The sequence below is a fragment of the Python bivittatus genome, unplaced genomic scaffold (assembly GCF_059951505.1).
Source record: "Python bivittatus isolate LINGU-HERP-01145 unplaced genomic scaffold, Pbiv_v1 ctg000580_np1212, whole genome shotgun sequence".
NCBI classification, from domain to species: Eukaryota; Metazoa; Chordata; class Lepidosauria; order Squamata; family Pythonidae; genus Python; species Python bivittatus.
The window spans coordinates 14,282,771-14,305,544 of record NW_028277087.1 but is presented as its reverse complement, the minus strand read 5'-3'; the positions used below and the strand labels follow the sequence as shown (position 1 = coordinate 14,305,544).

The window sequence follows — 22,774 nt, the reverse complement described above, 5'->3', positions numbered from 1 at the left end:
GACACCCACCAGAGCGCTCTTCCAAAGGGGAAATGTAGCTGGGTGGCTGCCTGCTTCTCGGGATGAGATTCACCCCGCACCGCTCGACTCTTTTCGCTCGTTCCCCCGAGCAGGAGTCCCACCGCGCTCTGTGGCGAGTCCGAAAGAGGAAAAGGGCAGACTGAGATGGGAACTCAAAGGCGACCCGAGGGGAGGAGAAACGGACATCTGATCCCAAGACCCGCCCCGGCCTCCAGACGAGGAGCGCAGTGCTTCCCCAAAGTTGGCACCTGCCCGAGAACTCCCCCAAAGCGGGCAGCTCAGAGGGACCGGGGTAGAGCGACGGACGCGCGGCGCCTCCCTTTCTATTGCGCTCCGTCGAGAGGAGGGGAGGAGAAGCGAAAGGAAGAGGGGGCGGCGGCGCGCAGTTGACGTCGCCGGCTCGGTGCTGCCTTGGCCGCCTGGCAGGGCCGGCACGGAGCACGTAGAGTCCAACGTGACCGCGGCGCGCAAGCCCCGCAGCTGCCGCCCCCCGCTCCGGGCACGCTTCTCTTCCCATCCCTTCCCTTCCTTTCCCTTCCCTTTCCTTGCCTTGCCTTGCCTTGCTTTGCCTTCCCTGCCCAGCCCTGCCAGCCAGCCAGGCAGGCAAGCAGGCAGGCAAGCAAGTTGCCCGGGCCCGCAGCCGCCGCGGCACCATCGGCTCCACCGGCAGCAGCAGCAAAAGCGCTCCGGGAGGACCTGAGCCGATCCTCCGCCCGCAGGCCTGTGCGTGTGTGTGCTGGGGGGGCGGGGGGGCGGCGTGTGCTCCCACCATGGCTTCGGAGCTCCCCGCTGCCGCCGAGGCGCTCGCCCAGCACAGCGCGCCGCGCAAGGACGCCGCTGCAGCCTCTGTTTTCTAACCGGACTCGGCTGCTGCTGGGGGAGGCTCTGCGTTCTCCTCCGGAGCGGCGATCGGGCCGTGGCCGAGCCAGCGAGCGAGCGAGCGTGGTTCAGCTCCTTCCTTCCCTCGGCTCCCCCTCCCTCCCTCCCCTTTCCAGTCCCTCCGGGTCCCCTTCGCCTGGATATGTGGCTGCTTCCCCCAAGATGGATTTAGCCTACGGGGTCGTGTGGCTGCTCACCGTGCTGCTGGAGGGCATCTCCGGACAAGGCGTCTACGGTGAGTGCAGCCGCGGCTCTCCTTTTTTGTCTGTTCTCCCCCGCTCCCCCCGGAAAAAAATCGTGGTGACCTTGCGAGGATGCAGCCCCCTCCCCTGCCGACCTTTACCCCCCTCCCTCAAAGCTTCCTTCCCGGGCAAGCCCCGGACTGACCCCCACCCTCCCTGACTCCCTCCCTCCCTCCCTGCCTCCGTCCCTGGCGGCGCGCAACAGTAGCCACGACGAGCAGTAGCCTTTCCCCTTCCCCGACTCTGCCCCCAGAAGGCGTTTTGCTAACTTGGGGGGTTGCGATTCCCGCAGGAGCGCGCTCGGAACCCGCTCAGCTGCCGCCGCCGCCGCCACCACCGCCTTTTCCCTCTCTGGCATCTCCGCGCAGTTCCTCCCTCCCCCGACTCTCCCGGTTCCTCCACGGAGGAAGTGCGAGGAAGGCTTCGGGAGAGTTTGGGTCGCTCTGCGCCGCTGTTGCCAGGAGCGATGGGGTCCGAAGGAGCCAAACCAGGCGAGGGCGCCAAGTCCGGAGATGGCAAAGGAAGACCAAGAGCGAAATAGTTTGTGTGTGCGTGTGTGTGTGTGTGTGTGTGGGCGCGAGTGCGCGCTCGGAGCGGATTAATGAATGAATGAGCAGAAAGAGAGAAGAGAGAGAGGATGTAGCGGTAGGGAAGAGGGAGAAGCGCGAAGGGTGTCTTGCCTGCTTTTTCTGGCTACAAATGCGCCCAGAAGCATTTGCGGTTTCAGTCTGCGCGGGTGTCCTGCGCAAGGTTTCCTCCCCGGGCTCTGAGGCTTTCTTGGATGAGCCTGCTGGAGCACAGCTTTTCCCTGGGCTGGGGAAGGACTTGGCTCTTTCTCTGGCCCCCTCCCTGGCTTATCTGCCCCCCCCCCCGCCTGTGTCCTCCCTCCCTACTGCTTGCTCTTTGGGTAGGTTACCTGGTCTCCCCACCACCACCACCTCTTCCCTGGTCCAGTGTGAGCCACAGGCTGAACATGAGTAACTCTTCCTCCTTGGGGCATGTTTGGATGCCAGCAAGTTAATTTGGGCCAAGAGAGAGATTAGGGCCTGGTTGCAGTCACACTGAGCTGATGGTTGAGAACATGCCAGGGACCAGCTTTGCCCATGCAAAGATGCCTCCCTTGTTAGCAGACGAGACAGGGCTCCTTAGCATCCAGCCATTTAGACCCGCCACCTACATCTGTGAGATTAGCTCTGGCCTTTGAATGGTGGGGGTGGGGTGGGGTGGGGGGTGGGGTGGGGTGGGGGGTGGGGATTGCAATTAAACTTTGCAGATCTATTTCTGGCGTGGCATTCAGGATGGTGTGCATGCTTCGCACATGGGGTGGGGGGTGGGGAAAGCACTGAGCATTTCTATAGAATACCAAGGGGAAGGCTCACTCCCTCCCTCTCCCCCCCCTCTCTCTCTGGGTGTTTCTATATATTTGAAGGAGGCTAAAAATAACCCTCGCTTATATTTCCAAACCCTGTTATGGAGGTGGAAATAAGCTTGGGTTGACAGCCAGGGGGAGATGGTGTTTAACCCTCTGGAAGCAGCCGAATGGGCATCAGCCTTTGCTGGGAAGCTGGCAGAGCAGTTTTATGCACAGCGGGTTGGCCCCATTGGCCAATGGGTGCCCAGTTTGAAGGTGGGCACCTGTTTGTGCCATGCAAATCCCAGGCTGACGTTAGCAAAGGGAGATGGGGGAGGGATAGTTCATTCATTCCTTCCCAAGGCAGTCAGCCAGCCCTGACTTCTGTGCCAGGCATTCGCTGCGGCAATTGTGAGTCTGTGGTGTGTGTAGAAGCGGCTTCCCTTTGCGAGGAGACAAGATAGTACCCTAAGTGTCCCTCTACTCACCCAAGTCCTCCACTTCTCCCTCTTCACCTGAAAGCTGCTGCCACTCAGCCTTGCTTTTCCTTCTGAAATTCATCCCATTTCCCTGGCAACAGCCTTCTGATGCAGGGAATGCCGGCTTCAGCTCAGATTGAAAGGCAAAGCCTTCCCTGGTCTTCTTCCCTTAAGTTACTGACACCCAGAGAGAAGAAATGGCTTTCATGCATGTTTGAAGAGCAAAGGTTTTGACAGGTTGCTGGACTCTGCAGCAGAAGCAGGAGAGAATAGTGAGAAGTAATCTCTTGCCCCTAGGCTTTTCCAGGGATAAAATTAGGCTTTAATGGGGTGGCCTGTATGAAAACTCAGTGGATGTCTGCTAACACATTGGATAGCATCCTCAGGTTGGAACACTTGCGCTCATCTTTGTATGGTCATCAAAAACACATATGGAGAATAGGGTATGGAAGTTTCGAGCTAGTTTCACAAGATTTGGAAGGTGTGCATGTGGGAGTGGGCAAAGGCACAATCATTTCTCTGAACTGGGAACTCTGAAGGGCCCAGGCTCCCTAATTGGTTATACTGAATCCATAACAATCTACCATCTGTTGCTTGTCTTGGCTGACTTTACACCTCCTGTAAATCTATAGCAGGCACTCTATTTTGGCATCACAATTGACTTAGTATTTATATTTGACAAAAGAAACACATGTTCAAAATGATTTGGCTCTGTGTTATGCAAGGTTCTCCATGGAACACGAGGTGCTCATTCAGCCCAATTGGTTTTTTTTTTCTTTTTCCACAAAGACAGCACGGGATGTGTAGGCAGATGGTTGGGAACAAGCAAATTGGTCTGTGGGATTCCTCAGCTTGGTTAATGAAGGATGGGTTTGGTTTGCTGTTGGTGTAAAGTCTTTTTCAGTTAATTTGTTCAGTGCCAAATAAGGAACGTTCATGAGAATACGTGGATGTGGCAGACAACATGACTACCTTCTGGTATATCCATGTGATTTTGCTCATATACCTGGTCAGAAGAATGCTCAACATTGAAGGGGTTATCCTGTTGAGTCTGGAGATGACTCATGGGGCGTAATCATTTATATTCCAGTCTTTCTTGCTGGTCTTGTGGAAATGGATGTGTGTGTGTGTTTGTGTGAGAGAGGGAGAGAAAGAATAAGGAAGGGAGAGATACACATATACTGAATTTCCTTTAGGCTCCATACTTTTATGGAATTTTTGCACCCACACCCTTCCTCTGGCTGTTTGCATAGGTGTAGTGAATTGAAATTTGTAGCCTGTTGGGTGTGTACGTGTGGACTGTTGTCAAGTTTCTTCTTAATGGGTTGGTTATTTCTCTGATGTTTGTGATGACCACATGAGTAATGATGACCATATTTGATTCTGGGATTCCAGTTTATACTTCATGGGCTGCCTGAAGCATCCATTTCTGTTGCAAGGGGAAAATTGAGCTCAGCATCTTCAGGGCTGCAAGGATGTCTAGATGAGCCATGAGAAAGGATTGGAGGATGCTCAGAACTACTCTTCTTACCTTAGGCATCCTTCTGGGAAAAAAGAAAGTAGAAAATGGTGTTTATGGATGCCCTCCCCGACAAACAGCAAAAGCAACAGAGCTTGGATATTTTATCCAATGTTTGTGTAATGTTTGAACTAACAACCATTTCCCTAATGGGTAAGAAGCTGTAGGGGGCAGTCTTTTACTGGGTCCGTTTTCTTGTGGGAAGAGAGGATTGCGGGTTTGTGTCTTTTGTGATTTGTATCTTTTTAAAGAAATATTCAAGTCAAGCACAGAAGAAACGGCCAGGGATGGAGCTGGTCTTTCAAGCAGCTTTAATTAGCTGCCGCCATCACCAGGAGTAAGTAGCACGTGCATAAAACTCCAGATCTTTATAGAATTTTTTTTCATGAGAAATGAAAGCAAAACACTTGTTTTGTGTCTTTCACTCCCTCCCAAAGGCTTAATGTGCTTTGTAGCTAGTAGCCACCAGTCATCAAGGGCCGGCTATGTGAATGCGTGGAAGTGCCTTCTCTCTGCCAGAATCCATTAAGGAGTCATGTTGAGTTCCTGACTAAACAAACAGCTAAAGAAAAAAAATATCTGGTAGTTGTGTTGTACATTCTTTGGAAAGCACATGCTAATATCACTCCTGACTTGAAGCATGTCATGCTTGTACTTCATGGGTATGAGGATGGCTGTGCTTGTGTGATACAAAGATAATAGGCTGTGTCTGAACAACATGCTACATTCCCAGTCTCGGTTTAAAAAAACCCCAGTAATACCAGTGCCCTAACAAATTAGCCCTATTGTACTTCATGGGATGACTTAGTTCATATAATATGTAAAACATAATGGCTTGGGTTCCTACCATAGAAACCTTTGGAAAATGCATCATTTCATGTAGAATCTACCTTGTGCACCACTTACAACTGTCTCTGGATCAAGAGGTTCTGCTTACAGTCATTCCTACTTTGATCACTTCTCAGTTAGACTCTGGCAGTTTGCTCTACATGGGGCTGCCCTTGAAGACCACCTGGAAGCTACGGCTAGTCCATAATGCAATAATTAAGAGTGCCTCCCAATGAACACACCTACTGTGAGAGAGCTGCATTGGTTGCCAGTGAGCTTCTGAATGCAGTTCAAGGTGCTGGTTGTTACCTTCAAAGCCCTATATGGCTCAGGACTTGAATACCTGCAGGACCATCTTCTCCCAGCAGATTCTGCCTATCCAACAAGTTCTAGTTGAATGGGCATCCTTCTTGTCCCATCCTTGAGGGTTTCTTGTCATCAGGAACCACAAGGGAACACCTTTTCTGTTGCTGCCCCTTTCCTTTGAAATAGTGTTCTACCTGAGATCAAGTTAGCATCAACCATGTGGGCATTTGAGGAAGCCACCAAGACCTAGTTGCACTGGAGGTGCAGGATTGGTAGTATGACACATTTGAGGATTGGTAGTATGACACATCCCCTTCCTGCAGTAGGTAATTGTTTTCGTGACTATTTTTCCTTGGTGGGTTAATGGACAGGAAAGTTTACTGTTATTGGTTTCGTTATGTCTCCTTGGTTATTCTTTCTGTGTTATTTCTGTATTACTTGCAAGCTGCTTAGAGACTTTTTTTACATTGAGCAGCATATAAATTATAGCAATAAAATAAATAAAACAGGAGTGGGCAAGTTGTGGCCTGCATGTGCTTCTAGCCCTATTTTTGGAGTCTACCACCTTTAAAATAGTGCCACTACATTTTGGTGGCTGAGCATAAAAATCAGCTGTGCAGTTTTTGTTTCTTGTTTTTTTAAAGAAAAGCACTCCTGAGATATATTCTTTCCAAAGAACAACAACAGCCTCAAACAAAAAACACCTAACTTTCCAAATAACATTTTAAAAAAGCCTGAAAATGTTGACTCAGTATGATGTCTTCTGCTGCCCTTGGATATAACTCTTAAAAATTGTATGCTTCTGATCTAGAGGCAAACATTTGAAAGTTCCTGCATGAAGGAGAATCCTGAGAATTTCAGAGGGAATCCAGATTAGAATCAGCTAATCTTCTCAATTTCTAATTGACCAGTGGACACTACTCTTTCCGTAGCAGCAACATGCCATGACAACCTTTCTGTCAGGTGTCTTTGACAATGTTGCATCCTTGATCTGTATTGTCAGATAGCTTTTAATCACAGCAAAATGCGGGCAGATGGGTTTTTATTTAAAAATAACATTTACTGATAATAATCTAAGATCTTGATACAAGTATGAATATTATGATTAATATTTTGCCAGGGCTAAGAAGGCTCAATCAGGGATTTTGCTCTGCAAATAGGTAGAAGGAAGGTAATTAATTTCTGACTCTGAGATGCTTCAGTTCAGCAGGTTGGAGAGTGGATGGTAATTCTATATATAATCAATCCCTTTGGTTCTGAAATGAATTATGGATTTACTCAGTGCAATTGTTCTATTTTACCTGGTTCCATTCAGCTTTTATGTTATTTAGTGCAATTGGTAGAGTTGTAATTTAAAACAACTGGAAGAGTCCAACTTGAATGAGCCCAATTTGGGCTAGTTATATATCCTCTTTTTCATCTTGGAACTCTCCAGCTACATTAAACCTTGAAGCTTTGTGTTAGCAAAACACAATTACTGTATTTGTATAACATGCTGTGCCCAAACAAATAGGCTATATTATGGCTTCATGTGATGGCCTGGCTCCTACAACAAGCTATGCTAATGACTGGATTCCTCACAATGCATGAATCACAAACGACACCCTCCCCCACCCCCCCACCCCATTTTAGCCTAGTGAACTATTTGTGGGAACCCAGCTTGAGAGTTCCCAGGTGGTCCTTTGTGCAGAGTCTGGCCCAACTCACACCTGCTTAACTTCAGCAAAGTAGAATGATCTATGTCCAAAGATTTGATTCTGGCTTATCCTGGATGAATGCTGCCTTGTTGACCACAGCAATGGTGCAGACTAAGAAAAATGCATACAGCTGCTAACTTTTCTAGAGCCAAGCACAAAATCCATGATAAAACTTGGTTATTGAGCCTTTATTAGTCCCACTTCAGTTGTGAAAAAGGAAGCATTTTTGATCCAAAATTCATTTTTGCTACAGGTTCTCTAAGTGGTCTTCCCCTATCCATGAGTCTTCATTCTCAGGTCCTTCTGGCAAAACTAGGGCCTTTGTATTGGGCCCTCTTTCAGGATTGGTGTAAGTCCTGCTACAATAATTGTTGTATGCCGTCCAGAGTCACTTTGTGTGGGATGGGCACTATATAAGTGTGACATATAAATAAATAAAATAATGTGGGCAGGGTTCTTTGTCACATGGTATGCGTTGCACAAGTGCTTAATGTTTCTGCTTTTATCACATGGAATGAGGGTCTTATACATAGTATTTCTGTTATTCGTAACTTTTTTATATTCTGTTTTCATTTTTAAATGTGGTTAGCCTCTTTGAGCATCCACCAGACCAGAAAGGTGATAAAACAAACAAATATTCAAAGAATTTTCTCCAGGCGATAATGCCAGTCAGAAATTGGGCTAGAAGCCAACTGGAATTAATGCTTCAGGAGGTTCACAAGCAAAATATGCCTTTGGTCATTGCTCCTCGGTCTCCACCTTTGGTTCAGCAGGTGACAGCACCCAGGTGTCCTTGTCTGGACTTGGCAGCTAAGCAGGGTTGGATCAGCCTACAGCTTGGATGGGTGACTTACAGGGAATTCTAGGACAGAATGGGAAGACAAGACATCCAGGAACCTCTGTAGTGTTGCCAAGAAATTTGCATGGTTAAGTCCAAGTGATCTAGTGTGACTTGAGGGTGCCTTTTTCTCTACCTTTCCTAGGCACTCAACTCTCAGGGAATGTACCCACTCCTCATTTCTCCTTTTCTCTTTTCTTTGCTTGGTTGCATTTATGAGCTCTTCACAGTTCAGATAGGATCATAGCTTCTGGAATACTGGCAACCAAGAATAGAGTGGAACTAACAACAGGGAAAGCAGAGACAGGGCTAGTGTAGGTAGAGGGTAAAATTCAGGCTCTAAGTTTTAATTAATTAAATTTAATGTATAGGCTGCCTGACTCCCAAATGACTCTGGGGGGGGGGGCTTACAACTAAAAACCAACTTATTAAAAGAAAAATACAGCTGACTAGAAGATCAAAGTACAATAAACAAAAGCAAAACAAAGCCAAACCAAGCCAAACCAAATCAATAAGGGGGCTCCATAATCCTGTCCTCAAGGCCTGGGAGAACAACCAGGTCCTTAACAATTTCCTGAAGAACATAAGGGTGGGAGCCACACAGATCTCAGAGGGAAGATTATTCCAGAGGGAAGGAATTGCAACAGAGTAGCCTAGAGCTACCAGTTATATGTAGCTGAGATTCAGATTTACCTGTTATAAGGTCTGGGAGCAGGAGTAGACCCAATTGACAAATTGCTTCACTGCTTTCTTTTCCAAAAGTTTGACCTGGGCATTCCTTTCTGACCAGCAAATTGTCTTACAGATACTGCTGTCAAAGATATGGTTCCATAGTTTCTGCCCATCCTGTACAATCAGACAGTTGGCATGCTTCAGGTCCCCTTGATTAAAATCTGTCATCTAGCAGGACCCAGGAAGGTGTCTTTCCTGTCATGGCATCTGCCTTCTAGAACAACCTGTCCCCAGAGATTCAAACTGCCACTAATCTGTAGGCTGTTAACATGGTTCTTCCCCAGTCCTTGGGATAGGGTGATTAGTGGGCCCCTATAGGCTGTCTGTTGGATGGGGAAGGGTTTTATTGTTCCTCTGGGCATTTGTAGTACTTTTTTGGTATTGTGATGTTTCTTTTGTTCTTTTTTTAATTTGTAAGCCACCCAGAGTCATTCAGGTGTTGGGTGGCCATAGAAATGTGTTTTATAAATAAATATAAATAAAAAGAGGCAGTGGATCACTGGTAGAGCACACTCTTTGCCTACAAAACATCTCCAGTTCAATCCCCAACCTCTTCAGTGATAGCTTGGAATATTCCTTGAAGTTCAGAAGAGCTGCTGTCTGTCAGTATTGTCAATACTGGGCTGAATGAACCAATGTTCAACATTTCATGGTGAGTGGGTGGCAATACAAATGGAAGGAAGGAAAAAGGGAGGGAGGAAAGTTGAAAGAAAGGAAAGACTGTGTCATATACTTGTGTGTTCTCTAGGATTTCTAATTTTGGGGGGTCTGGGCTCAGACCTTACTATATATAGTATACTTGGTATTTGCTCAGATTGTTCAGTTTCCCATTGCAAATAATAGATCTCCTATTTTGCAATGAATCTGATAGTTGTCAAGAAGGATGAAGGAGATTTGCCCTGGAAATAGATGATTTTTTATTCTATTCCACATGGGAAATAAAGATGTTTCATTCTCCAGGGACATTTGGGATCAATTTCCCATATTTAGCTCAATTGGGGAAGCTTCCTAAAGAGATAAGTGGCTGAACTACATCTCTCATCATATTCTTTGGGACAGTAGAAACCCAAGGGGCTTATTGTGAGTTCAGAGTAGGCTATCCAGACGGGGTGAGAAAAGAGCCACAGCGCGGGAGTTGGCCTGCAAACTCCTTGGATGCATCTTGAATGCAGGACTAAGAATCTTAGGGGTTATGACCTGGTGACAACTAAGAAACAAGGAAACAATCTTGAAGCTGTGGTGGATAAGAAAAATATAGCCAATATTAGTTTTGTGTTAAAACATCTCAGAGGCTAGAGCATTCAGCATGAGGAAAAGAAAAAATAACATCTGGAGCTTTTAAGTAGAGAGAAATGTGGTTATATATGTTACTATATACACCCTCTGGGGGAAATGGGCAGCATATAAATTTCATAAATAAAATAAATAAATATTGTCTCCCTTCACCCACACCCAAACATCATGACTGAACTTCATAAAGTTATATATGGTATAGAGAATAGGAGAGAAGTTTTTCTTCTGCTCTTACAGTTAGGATGTTCTGGTAAAATAGGCAGTAAATTCAAGACTGGCTACATAAAGTACATCTGTACGTAGTGCATAATTCAGTGTATTGCTGGCTATTTGTCAGAGGCACTATTCCATGGAATCCAAGCCCCTGAAGGCAGCAGGAGGTGATGAGATTTTTCTGCCTGTAAACTCTGCTTTTTGTGCATCTGGCTAGCCGCTCAGTGAAACAAGGATATAAGATAATATTGATGGACCTAATTTTGCTCTTTATTGGAAGGCAGTGTTAAATGACATGAACTGGATTAGTGTCCCTCCCAGGATGCACTGCAACATGACTGAGGATGGTGGGGAGTTCTTCCTGTATACAGTCTGAAAGGGGCAGTCCCATCACAAAGGATCTTGGGAAGCCTCTCTGTGTCTGCATGATAAAACTAATTGCAAAGATTCTGTATCTTGGATCTAGGGCTATGTGGCTAATTTGCATGTGTAAAGAGGGAGTTGGCAATCTTTTCTGGCACTAACCATCATTGCAGACCTGATGTGAAAGTATGGAACAGATGTTCAAACCCAGGTGCAAATAGCTGAAATTTCATGTGATTTGGTGATCTTGCTCCTGCATGATCTCAGATGAGAAGACTGACATTTCATATGATTGGATAATCTTGTGTAGTTTGGAGTATTTAATTGACTTTTCTTTAAAAAAGTATTTATTTTGGGATTTTCACTTGTGTCCTCTAGTAATATCACAGATACCTTAGCACTACTGGAATTGTGTTGCATTGTAGAACCTTTATGTAAGGGTGGGAGAATTGACATGAAAGATCTCTTGGGTTTTTACAATTCCATACTGTGGATTGAGTCAGTTGGCCTCTGAGCCACTCCAGTTTTTCCCCAAGAATTCTGGGAATTGTAGTTCTGAGAAGGCAACTAGTTGGCTTGGAGAATACACCCAACAGTATTGCTCAAGCTCACTTTTAAAAATTAATTTTGTGGTGGGGAGAAGAGTAAGATTATGAAAAATGGAAAACCAACATTAAATTTGGAGTATTCAAATTTTATCTTGGCGTGATGTGAAAGTTATCAGTTCCTTTCCCGAGCTCAACATCAGTTACAATACAACTCCACTCTCATTTTCTTTATCTGCTGGAAACGGCGGCTGCTCTGTGTGGTGCTGTGTATTTCTGGCACTTGTGGGAAGCTGAAAGCATTTAAAAGCTTTTAGAAAGGCTGAACAAAGGGTCTATTTGTTTAGCATACTCACTTTATTTTCTTGAGGGAGGGAAGAGAATCCACCCTTAAAATTACCCCTTTATCAAACCTAACATGAATGGTTTTTAAATCTGCATATATGAATTAAATGGAGAACAAACACAAGCCTAATGACGCTTAATAATGAAGTGCTTGCTTTTTTGTATTTTCCATCTTTAATTCAAGCGGGGTTTTGCAGTGAAATCTTTTAACTAAAAAAAAAAAAAGGGCAGATAGAAGAGGGCACAGCATGGCTCTAAAGGAGTCATTGTTGGAGTAGGAGGGATAGCAAAATTGGGATCATTAATGTGACTTTGCCTGAATAGGGTGAATACATGTAAAGTTCTCTGTTCAAGAGGCAGTTCTCAAAGACTGCTGGAGTCTCCCAAAGTCCCTGAAGATGTAGGGTCAATCAATCCAAGCTTGATTAGAGTTTGTTGGAGGCTGCTGTTGTGCAGTCCAGCTGTTGTAGCAAAGATTCAAAAGCCACCATGGCTTGGACAACAAAGAATGAAGGAGAGGTGGCAAATTGCTGTAAGTTTATCCTGAAACTCAATCAAGGATTGACTACTGTTTCTCAGGGCCTATTCTCATGATGATTCTTTTGGCCCAGTTGTCATATTGGGAAGAATTAAAACTATTTACATGCATCATTGGTTATTCTAGGTTTCTGTGAGAGTGTGTCCTCCTACAGGTGTGGGGGATTGAACTCCCACCAGCCGCAATTAGCTTGGCCTGTTGCAAGGGATCGTGGGAGTTGTCACCCACAATAACTGTAAAGCATCATGATACCTATTTCGATCGTATACAGAAAATAAAAGTTGGTTGGCTTCAGCTGAAGCCAAATTCATATCCCAGTGTTTCTAGCTAATGTCAGTGAGTGCCAAAGGCTTTACAATACAAATACAATGTCAGTATATTTATTTTGACTGCTTTGGCCTTTTGAGATAGATGACAATACAAGTTCTTGTATACTTGTATAATCAGCAGCAGAAAGCAAAAACAACAATGGGGTAGTGATGTTTCTGTTTTGCATGCCAAGGTAGGGAGTTCCCACAGTGAAGGGTCTGAAGATCATTGAATGTTGAAACTGGATGCACCCGTGTCTTTGATGGTTCTTACAGAAAGGGATTTTGCTTATTTATATATAATAATTTGGGCTTATACTATCCCACTAGGTTCATAGCGGCTGATGTGGCTAAAATATAAATTTACAAATAAGAATGCAGAGGTAGGCAAGGACCATCATAATGGCAGTGAGCAGTAAGAACTTCAGCTATTAAAATCACAGCATCTCCTACTCTGCTGAATGACCTGTCAGAAGAAACTGCACTTAAAAGCTTTTAACAGATCAGCCAAGGGGGATGTTTGCAGCACCCCGTTGTGGCATGGATTGTACAGGGATAGGAATATGTGGACAAGGTTATGCTTTGCTTCACTTAAAGTTTCTTTTCTGCTTACAAGTAGAGCTCAGAGCAAGGTCTCTTAGCTGAGGAGTTGGTGTAAAGGGACCCTGGTGATCTGTGGTTTCAACTTCCAGTGTGGAGATTTTCGTTTTGTTTATGGAGATCTGCAACAGCTCCATTTCTCTTCATGATGATGTTGGTACATAAAGACTGCTTAATCTGCTTCTTGAAATAATCCTTTTCACAGGGCTCTCACAGTGCATTGACTCAGAAGCTCATGAGCTCATACCCTAAGCTACAACCACCCATCCTCACTCAAAAATTAACCAAGGTTGAAATTGACCAAGTGACTAACTTGTGCAAATGTAGCTGTTAAGGCTTTAACTGACCAGCTTAGGTCTTCCAGCTACTAAGTTTCTGGAAAGTAGATTTCTGTTGAGTGGTAGGCTCCCTATGCTGGACATGTCCAGGTGGAGGTGCTTTAATTTGGATTCTCCTACCCCCCCCCCCCCCCCCATGGTTCAGTGATCTATCTCTGCTCATATAAGTTGAAGGTTTGGTGAAAGTTTTGAGTTCTGTATATGAAGTTGTCTTCTTTTTCAAGCTCAGGTCCATGCTGAGCTGCTAACATGCTAACACATGTTTATTATGTTGCAATTAGTTTGCACAGAAGCATATTCCTAGAATAATTTATTTTTCAAGGGCTTGTTTCTTTCCTTTCCTTTCTTTGTACAAAAGCTGTTTGAAAAAATTAAGAACAGATTAGGCTTTCTGTAGATTTTCGAAAGATACTAAAACAGATACTGCTGAGTTAAAAGGGGGGATTTCACCCAGAACGAGAAGAGGTACTCTCTGTGGTGCAACAGTGCCCGAGTTGCTAGGCCCGAACTGGACTGGATCTGGAAGGTAACTTGAACCCTGCAGTTGATATTACCATTTCTCCTTCTTTGCAAAAGAAGAGAAATGTCCACTTCCTGCTTTAGAAGAATTATCCAAAGTATCTTCGAGGGGAGCCCTGTATGGAATGTATTGAGAAGTCACTTCTTCAGTTTACAGAGCTTATAGATGATGCTAGCAGGATTTTAATTGTCTAAGGAAGAGGGCAGAGGGGAAATAGATTATTTAGAAAAGTCAGTCTTTTTACTAATCACACTTAATGTGAGCAGTGTAACAGCCCTCAGAAAATCAGGTCACAGGTTAGCTATTTTCAAGCACATTGTCCATCACGCTCCTTTCCTCTCATTTCTCTCCCTTGATGGCTTCATGTTGCTTTCTGTCTTCTCCAGCTACTCATTCAGCGTGTTTGCGTTCTCTTAAGATGTTAGAAAATATTGCATATAGTTTTCACTTCGTAGTCATCTTCAAATAGGCATCTGTACCAATGCTTTTCTCAATACTTGATGAATCACAGTTAAATGCATGAATGTGTTTGAATGCAACCTTCACTGGGAAGTGATAGGAACATGATAGCCCACATATGAAGATTGTTCCTTGATGGTTCTTTCAAGCCTATTCATGGAACCATGTGTGTGAGAGAGATGAATTCAAAGCACTAATTTAAAACTCAGCTGGAGCCAGTTGGGTCTACTGGATCATAGTCTTTCTTGTGTCCTCCTTTTGAGTACCAAGTAGGAGCTGGTCTTCTCCATGTTGGCACCTAGACTTTGGAACTGTTGGCTTAAAGGCTGAACCATTCCCCTCCCACTTTATTTTCAAGTCCTGAGTCAAAATATTGAATCACACTTTTGACTGTGGTGTGGTTAAAGATCTTTGTAATAGTTTAATTTAAAAAACAAACAAACTGACCTCAGCAGTGGTTTATATTCTGCTCTGCTGTTTCTTATTGTTACCTTATTATGTCTTATCGATTTGGATTTTTGTTTTGCTGGCTGTGCCATTAACATGTTTGATTTTCCCCCCCTTATGTATGATTGCTTATCAAGATTCTTTTAGGGATGGATGGTCTGAAAGAGTTGAATAAGTGAAAAGCAGCCTGGTCATTGGAGAGACCCAAATAAACTGAATATTACCACATATCCCTTTTGTGGGACATGGTGATTGAAGGACATTCTGTCTTGGAAGAACCTATTTATTTTTTGCTGCTTTTAATATTTTATTGTAGCATCACTTTTCTCCCTACAATACATTTAAAGAGTAGAGTCTACCTTCTAACCACAAATACTTTTTAAAAAGTAAAAAAAAAAAAAAACACCAGGGAAGTAGCTCATCCTTAATAGTTTTAATGCAGGATTCTTTTCTGATGCTATATGAGAACATGAAAAGGGTTTATATTACATCTGTGGCTTACTTATTTTTGTCTCCTTCCCTCCTTTGTGTGTGTGTGTGTGTGTGTGTGTCTATGTGTGTCTTTACGTTACTCTTGACTCCTAGCATGGACAAGTTCCTGAAGTTTTTTTGACAAGATTTTTAGAAGTGATTTGCCACTGCTTCCTTCCTGAGTCCAAGAGAGAAAGTAAGTGGCCCGAAGTCACCCAGTTGATTCCTCTGTGTCAGGCTAGACTAGACCTGATAGTTTCCCAGTTTCAAGCCTGGTGCCTTAAATCTCTATATTGCACCAATTCTGCTTCCCTTCTACTGTTTCTTAAAAGTAATTATGTAAGTAGTATTTTGGGGGTGGGAATTGACCCATCTCATTTTCCCATTGAAAGTCACTCTGGAAGCTGTGATGTGCCTTTAAAAGTGCCAGAATCCAAGAATGTTGTTTGGCTTCTAAGTTCTTGTTAAATGGTTCTGTGAAAAATATAGTTTTTGGTAGCTTGGCATCTCCACTTACGTTGCATAACTTCCACCCATTTGGAAAAGAGGGATATATATGGGGGGCCGGGGGAAGACTGGATCCACACATTACATTAAGCCTGTTTCATTGAATAAACTATGCACAGTGCCTTAAACCATAAGCCATGGAACTTGCCCAGTGGTTATGTTCACTGAACACATATATTCACAGAACACAAAACCAAGGGTAAATTGTTTGATGGATCCCATAATGGGAGATACTAAAGCAAGCTGTGGGTGAGGATGGAATCTAAAGTGGGTGAGAACACACATTCTCTGACACCTCCACCCCCTTTTAACAATTGTTCTAACATTTTCTTTCTCTTTCAAGGTTGTAGTGAAAGGACAAATAATTCTTACCAGGTATCAGATTTGAAAGTGGGTCAAAGTCTATATGACTTTTTGTAAAGATATTAACATATCAAGGTTTTATGGGTGTTGTGATACTTGTGAAGTTGTAACTCTGAAAGCACATTTATGAGTTTACATATGTTTTGAAAGTCATGGAGATCTGGTACATGTATTTCCTCTTTCCTTATCCCTTCGAAGCATTTTTATAACAACTGGCAGGGGCTTATTCTTTATAATTTTGATATTAGAATATGACTTTGCAGTATTAGGAAAGAGCCCCTCCATGTAATGCAGAGCTTTTAATCCTAGGGATCAGTAAGGTGTAATATCCACAGGCCTCAAGACATTTGTTACAGTTCTTAAGGGTTACCCTCCAGTGGATTTAAAATAAAAATAGTTTTAAAGAGGTGGGCAGCCAATACATTTAAAACAATATTATTATTATTATTATTATTATTATTATTATTATTAATAATAATAATAGTAGTAAAATGGCTGAAATCTCAAAAAACATTCTAATCTTAAAAGAGTTTGGTGCTCTTGTGTGAGGATGCCAAGATCTCAAAAGATTATTGACTTCTTACAAAAGATCTTAAAGATCTCAAGGATGAGATCCTGGGGATCTTGCAAGATTTTTTTTTTCCCCATCATCAAGGCCATGTTGTACAGTAAAGGCCTAGGCAACTGATATTCTACTTTCTGGCCTTGGAAGGTAAATTACAAGTAGTCCCCAGTTTAAGAACGAGTTCCATTCCCAAGGTCTGTCCTTAAGTCAAATTTGTATGTAAGCCGGAACAGTATTATTGTATAATACTGTATAAGTAGTATTGTGTAATTAACTCCCATTGTGGGGAGATGGGCAGGGACAAGTCAAATAAATAATAATAAAAAATAATAATAATAACTCAAACGATTGTGTATTTAACTTGAATCATTGTGTATTTAACTCAAATTTTGCTCCATTCTTAACTATGGGTTGTCTGTTAACCTGGCGTTCTTAACCCAGGGACTTCCTGTATGTGCAGCTGGGTATCTACTTTGATTCCCATGTTAAAAAAACTCTATGGGATTTGGGGTAAGTCCATAACAGAAGCAGTCTTTGCTGGCCCAGTGGCCTGTTCTGTTTTTATGTTTGCAGCCAAGCAAGGTGGGTGGGGGGAATGATGAATAGTTGCTAGTACTGATGCTCATGATGGATGGATATTGTAGCCAGCCGAATCTCCTAATGCTTTGAGAAATGAGAAAAGGAGGGGAGGAAGTGCTGTGCACAGAGAGTTGGAAGACGAAAATAAAAAGAAATCCAGTGGAATTCATTCATTTTCCTTGTTAGAAAAGCAAATAAATACAAAGGAAGCAGGCAATTATTCTCCTTTCTTTTTCTAGGGACTGTTGGTGTTTTTCCTCTTTGGGCTGACTCTTTTGTGGGGGGGAGATCTGTCAGAGTCAGAAGAAAATGTTGAATGTGGTTATTGTATTATATTTTAACCCTGTACAATTCTGGATATTGTGCAATAGGAACCAAAGCAGCTTCAGGAGAGAACAGGGACCTCATTATGCCAGGCTGCAGTGCTGTGCATTTCTAAGTAGCTCCTGCGTTCTCCTAGTGCAGCCAATGACTTTGGCAAAATCGAGAGAAACAACTGATCCTTCATTACTTTTTAACTCTTGCCTTGGCAGGCTGTGGGAGAGAATTATTCTTGACGTGTGCACCCCTCAAAGAATGATTTACAGAGAAGCCAGGTGGTCATGTGGCTAAAGAAGATATTAGAGTCCTTCAGCTGATTTTCTCATGGGAAGAGAGAGTGTGCAGTGTTTCACCTTGATGTGCTTTGCTGAGCCCCAGGCCTAACCAATAGTTGCTTCTGTATTTGTTTCTCTCTATCTTTATCTCTGTCTCTTTCTGTCTCCATCTGTCTTGGGAGGTACAGTCAGTCTAGCGGCAAAAGGGGGCTGCTGCAGTTGTGAAACTGATGCTTGATGCCCCCAGTTGTAGGTACAATCTGGAAAAGGCATGAAAGATCATGTGATAGATTGACAGCTAAATGCTCTCATGGCAAATTCTGGCAATGGTGAGGAGGACTAAAAAATAAAATCCCTTTCCCAGTAGGGTTTGCATTCAGAATTCTGGGAGGTATATTCTGCACCAGCTGAAGCTTCTCAGTTGTCTTCAAATGGAGCCCCACATATGCTGACTTACAGTAGTTCAGCCTGAAGCATATTCCTGTTTGCCCCCTTTTAACTGTACCTGAGGATTTGCTTGCAGGCCTGGTTCTTTCCATCAGGCTGAGCTGAAGAAAGCATCACATCCAAACATTGTCAGTACTTGACAGCACGTGTTAATGACAAGGTCACAAGAGCTAAATGAAAATGGGGATCTGTGTGGTCTTCTCTCTTTAGACAGCTGGATGGATTTTTCCCCCCTCTTTGTCAGCTGTAGGGCTCATGTTGGCCTCAATGATCCCTTGAGAGATGATGGTGGAAGGGGACATCCTTCTGAAAGCTAGAGGTGTAATCTCACTCTGCAGTGAGATGGGCGCTGACAAATTTGAAAAATAAATAAATAAAACAATTAAAAAACAAACAAACAAATAATTGCCATTTTGGTGTAGGGTCTGAGGGCTCCTGTGAGCAAAATGATCAAGAAAAGTGAGCCGAGTTGTGCCATCCATATACATGGGTAAGGACAGATTTTCTCAGGGATGGGATGGGAAGGGTTGTGTTTGTGTCCTGGGTTTTAGAGGGGAGTATTAGGACTTCTAAAATAAGTATATTAAATCTGCATGAATATACTCAGTCCAGAGACATGATTCAAGGGAAATCCAGTTGATTTCATGATTTGATGGAAAGTTCCAAATAAAAACTCTGAAGTGATTCAAGATACCACGTTGAATCAGATGCCTCCTAATGGTTGAAGAAAGATTTGGATCCAGTTTGGAGATCCAAAAGGCTTTTGCATGTGTGCACATGCAATTTTTCCAAATCAATCAGTAACTCTGAGTGGCAGTTTCTCCCCAGCACATTAATTTTGGAAGCAATATTTGTGCCAGGAACCTCACTACAAAATTTGAAGACACGTATCTGTTGAAAAATAAGTATGTTCTCATCTGCATCTTAACTCTGAAATTGCAATTTTGGTCAGTTCATTTAAAAATGTGGATTGAAATGAAAGTCTCACTTATTCCTATCTCTTACTGCTACATTTTTAGCCTGTCTACTTTGTTGGATGAATATAGCTTTGGTAGAGCTTCTAGTATACCCATTAAATTGATTGTGGGCCTCCAGATTGCAGCGTTGAAGAGATTTGCAGAGGTTTCAGGACTAAAACCAGACAGATTCCTGACAAGGCTTTTTGGTATGTGAATGTACTTCATATTAGAATGCGTCTCTAATTTGAAGCTCACATCATATGAAGACTTAATCCATGAAACACACATGCAGAGAGATATTATTTTCAAGAGCTTGTTCAAATATATATTACTCAAATAATGACATCTGAAAAATCATTTCCGAATGTTTGTAACAGACAGGCTTTATGGTATGTTAGCTCTCTGTTCTTTCAGTAATCTTTCTGAAGACAAGTAAATGCTTTCAGATCCAGTGTTTAAAGGATCCCTCCTCAAATATGCATAAAACAAGAAGTAGACTTTAAAAGTACAGGAGGCAAAAAAAAAGAGGAGGAGCAGGAGCAGGAGCAGGAGCAGGAGCAGGAGCAGGAGCAGGAGCAGGAGCAGGAGGAGCAGGAGAAGCAGGAGAAGAAACTGTTCAGTATTAATGGATGAATAATCATTACAGAATGATAGAAAGAATGCTTTATGCATATGCTAAAGTTAAAGCAAATTAATAGTTAAATGAAGAAAGAAATATTGGTAGTGAATACAGAATGCAAGGCAGACACTAGCTAAGAGCTGTCAAGCTTGTTAACTATGGATGTATGAGATACTCTAGACTCTATCTTGCTCCCAGAATATGTTTGAGGATGCCTCAATCCAGGAAAGGTACAAAATGTTCCATATTAGAAGGGAGCCAATTAATGGATGTACAGATTTGTGTATCTAGCAGACATGCTAAGGAACTGAGGTCAGGTGCCCTGGGAAATGGGTACTTCCCAAGACCCCTCAAAATTAGAATAGTGGCCCTTTGGCATTCAAGAGCCTAGGCCAGCTATTCCTATAGTTTCTGTGCATTAGGAAGAGAAATTGCTTTCCATTATGTGTGGGAGATGACCATGAGATTAAGGTGTTAAAAGCCAACTAGACAAATTCATGGAGAAATGAGCTATCAATAGTTAATAGTTGATGGCTGTTTCCTAACTCCTGAATCATAGGCAGCATACCTCGAGTACTAGAAAATAATAGTATAAGAGGGATATCACCTTCATGTTTTGCTTGTAAGCCTTCTGAAATGCATCTGATTGGTCAGTGTTTCACAGAATGTTGAATTCCATGGGTCTTTAGGCTTATCCAGTTTCAAGTCTGGATGTCTTTATGTTTTCAAGAGTTCTTATGACCAAGACCTTCAAGGAGAGTATGATCCTCCATAAGATGACCAAAAACCTTTCCTCTGTCTCAGTCATAAATGTCTTTTAACTGATCAAGGATTTTGTTCATTTTTGTTGATTTTCATCTCCAATCAAGAATAGTCTGCAGGCACATGTCCAGAAATGTCTGTGTCACTTCTAGAATTGTGGAACATGAAAAGTAGAATCTTCTGTAGTCAACAAGGACTCTGCATGCAAATCTCCGAGGGATCTCATTCAATACTTTCACATAACTGTTGAAAAATAACTGAGATAACATAGTCCTGCTTAAGATTGGTTGGAGTACAGCTTCATTGCTCAGAGGACCTAAAATTTAATGCTGAGACTTGAGACTTAGCACATGTCATTGTTTTTCCAGGATTGTGCAGCATCCTTTGTCTGCAGTTTGATGGTGAAGAAAGATGGGAATTAGAGATATTTTCCCTCCCAAGGTTGATTAAAATTAAACTGAATTGGGGTGGCACTTGAAAAAGTGGGTGGGGCCAGAACAAAAGCTTAATTTTAAATGGACTTAATTTAATTATAATTCCATTATTGCCTATTTAATTATTTTTCTTCTGTCAGAATAAACAATAAACAATATCAAGCCAGAATTAATAGACTGCAGTTGCCACCTGAGTCAAAGCATTTTGTTTTCAAAGAATTTACTAAAGGCTATAGTTCAGTGATGGAACCTATACTTGAATGTGTTGGGTCTCTAGAAACTGTTTAAAATATTCTCATATGCAGTATTAGGAAGTATCTTTTCTTGTAGAATTATTGGTAGTCAGTATAGATCAGGAATTGATTGATTACATACTATCAAGTCAGTGTCAATCTTTAGTGACTTCTACAAGATGATCTCTTCCCAGGTTGGGCCTTCAAGTCTTCCAATGGTGCAGCCATCATTTCTGCAACTGAATGCATCTACTTTGCTGCTGGTGGTCCTCCTCTTCTCATTCCTTTCACCTTTCTCAGTATTGCATGCTTCTCGAGAGAGCTAAGTCTTAGCATAATGTGTCCAAAATATGATAATTGGAACCTGGTCATATGTGTGTTGAATGAGAGACAACCTGAAATTCTCCAGATGTGTTGGTGTAGAACTTTCTGGTCAGTATGGCTAATGATCAAGAATTGTGGGAACCATAATCCCCAAACACCTGGTACAGACTAGTGTGGGGTAAATGGACTCATGTTCTTATTCAGTTTTAGTACCATTTCTATAAGAAGAGAAGCTTGATGGCATTGTGAATGTGGGGAAGGGAAGAAGGATTTGGATCTTGGCAGGCTTGGTGTCTGTGATGCAAGAAACAGAATTATGGTTGGGGTTGTTAGCTGGAAGTCACCAACCAACAAAGAACATTAAGTGGCCAGCAAGCTGGTGGGGGGCAGGGGGAGAAATCAAGTAAATTAATGTAGCAGGCAAAGAAACATTTTACCTTCCCTTAAGCCCTTTGACTCTACTAAGAATTACCCAGGAGAGTTTAAATGAATGATCATGCCTACGCAAACATGCTACATAGTATCATTCCATGAAACTGGCAATGTAACAAATAAGAGTGAAAGTCCCCATTGATACACCAGATTTGGATGGGGGATTCTGGATCTCCTCCCATAAGGAAAGGTGTTGGGATTATATATTGGCTCATACCCTTTTTAATAACTATATTAATTCATTGGTTCTCTACCTAAACAATTCTGCTTCGTACCTCCCAAGACTCACAAGTAGACACCCATTGGTGCTACTCTATGCCAACAGTGGAGTAATATTTCTAGTATGAGAAAAAGCTATGCTCTCCCTTGCTTCCTATTGTAGAGAGGAGGCCTTCAAGATTAGCTGCAATAAGACAAAGATCTCCAAACACATCAAGGTATGAATTTGGCAACATACTTAGCCTTAAAATCATTTCACTTTCTCAGAGGAGCTCAACTGCTATTCACTGCATTAAAACTATTTGCAGCCAAAGCATGTTCCCAACTATTATATGGAGCTCAGTTGGAGCCATATAACAACATGGCTGCTTTGGAGAGCGAGCAGTCCACATCTTCTTTGAAA

General features: G+C 42.9%; 1 protein-coding gene across 1 annotated transcript in view; it reads left to right on the top strand.

Annotated features, from left to right (window-relative positions):
• Positions 1-438: 438 nt before the first annotated feature.
• The window catches only part of MDGA2 (MAM domain containing glycosylphosphatidylinositol anchor 2), a 491,572-nt gene continuing 469,236 nt past the window's right edge, over positions 439-22,774 (top strand). The window contains exon 1 of the mRNA XM_088149614.1: positions 439-1,135. Within this exon, the coding sequence (XP_088005740.1) occupies positions 1,063-1,135 (73 nt within the window). The 5' untranslated portion in view covers positions 439-1,062. The remainder of the gene's footprint in view (positions 1,136-22,774) is intronic.